This window comes from Mesitornis unicolor, unplaced genomic scaffold (assembly GCF_000695765.1).
Source record: "Mesitornis unicolor isolate BGI_N332 unplaced genomic scaffold, ASM69576v1 scaffold9703, whole genome shotgun sequence".
Taxonomy (NCBI): Eukaryota; Metazoa; Chordata; class Aves; order Mesitornithiformes; family Mesitornithidae; genus Mesitornis; species Mesitornis unicolor.
The window spans coordinates 23,271-24,905 of record NW_010175331.1 but is presented as its reverse complement, the minus strand read 5'-3'; the positions used below and the strand labels follow the sequence as shown (position 1 = coordinate 24,905).

General features: G+C 49.7%; 1 protein-coding gene across 1 annotated transcript in view; it reads right to left on the bottom strand.

The window, feature by feature from the left end:
* PVRL1 (poliovirus receptor-related 1 (herpesvirus entry mediator C)) overlaps positions 1-1,251 on the bottom strand; it is a gene marked incomplete at its 5' end in the record, with an annotated part of 15,228 nt that extends 13,977 nt beyond the window's left edge. Inside the window, 2 exons of the mRNA XM_010181343.1 lie at positions 1-223; positions 901-1,251. The exon at positions 1-223 is cut by the window's left edge and continues 104 nt beyond it. Of these exons, the coding sequence (XP_010179645.1) occupies positions 1-223; positions 901-1,251 (574 nt within the window). The remainder of the gene's footprint in view (positions 224-900) is intronic.
* Positions 1,252-1,635: the final 384 nt, after the last annotated feature.

The following is a 1,635-nucleotide window of genomic DNA, read 5'->3' as shown; positions in this document are numbered from 1 at the left end:
CCCCGGCCCCCCCCCAGCCGGTACCGGCTGATCACTGTGATGGTGCCGTTGCTATTCCGGATCTCCTGAAACTCCGCTTCCCCTTTGAGCTTGGTGTCCCAGGTGACGGTGCTGGGGGGCTTCCCATTAGAGGAGGTGCAGGTAGCTACCAAGATCTTTTCTGTCCTGCCAGACTTAGCGATAAGTGGCCGCTTGGTGCCCTCCATCCGATTTGTGGGCTTGGCTGCAAGGAATGGCAAAAAGGAGGAGAAGAAAACAGTACAGAAGGATGGTTAGAAAGGCAATGCTACCCTCTCTGCAATGCAAGAGACATCTAACACCACTGAGCCTGTGATATAGACCTTGTGGTGAATCCAGAGCTGCTGCAAACTGCCAGCAATCTGCTCTGGAGAAAGAATAGTGGAGGTGCCCTAACTGCACAGATACACAATGGAAAGTCAGTCCTTTCCTGCATTAGGTTTTCCAGCCTATGTTAGAACTGGAGAGCAGATGAATCATGTAGATCTCAGGTGAGGTCTATTCACTCACAACCCTAAGCTCTATGGACAAGCTCTACTTGTGCTTAGGATCTCTCTGTTGTCTTTTCTCTCTGTTCGCTTGACAGCCACCAGCTCCTTAAAACTCACCACTCCCTTAGGGATCAGGTCGCTGTTACTGCACCTATATGAAGAGGTAGGAGAACTGAGGCCTGGAAAGAGGAAGAAGCTTTCCTAACATAGCTCAGTGAACCACCTACCCTGGGTTCCCTGCTCTTCACCTCTTTACAGTCAACTTGAAAAATTATCATAGGTAAAATTAGACCCAAGATTCATCTTTGCCCTGAGTTCCCAGGACCTGAGTCTCGGGTTCCTCCAGCTCTGTTTAACCAGAGGCAACCACAAAGCTTGTCCAGTGTCTTACCCAGCACAGTGAGGTTCAGTTGACCTTCCCGGTTGCCGGTTGGGAAGGTAGCAAACTCACAGATGTAAACTCCCTCATCCTCCAGCTCTAATCGAGACAGTTGAATGGTGCCATCTTTGACGGAAGGGTTCCGGAAAGTCACCCGCTCTTTGTAGGGAGAGAGGATGGAGACCCCCATGGCAGGGTTGTAGATGGCCATATTCTTCTTGGAGGTGTTGGTGGCTTTCTGCCACGTGACCTGCGTGATCTTCACATTGGGGAGCGGATTGATGAAGGTGCAGTGCAGGACCACGTCTGTCCCGATAAAGCCCGAGACTGTGTCATTGACTAAGACAGTCTGAGCTTGCAGCCCTGCAAAAAAACGGACAGATGTGAATATACGTGTGTTTCTCAGGCAGCGAGAGAGAGAAAAAGAAGGGTTCTTTTCATCAGGCCCATGAACTCCTTCATTTATTCCATTTGCTGCTTCTCAGCATAGCTAATACAAGAACAGTCTATGGCTACAGGCACTCAGTGCCTTGTGCAACTACCTGCATCCACCTGCAGCTCCTGCAACTTCATTCCTGTTCAGAAACACCTTTCCTCCCACAACTGGTGCTCAACTTCACTACGACCAGCCCTAATGTTCTGCAGCCAACCTAGGGCTCATGATCACCTTTTGTCTCCAACTTTGGATGACACTAAATCAGTTATTGCAAATATACGGAGCATGCGTATCTGGAGGCAGAGATACTT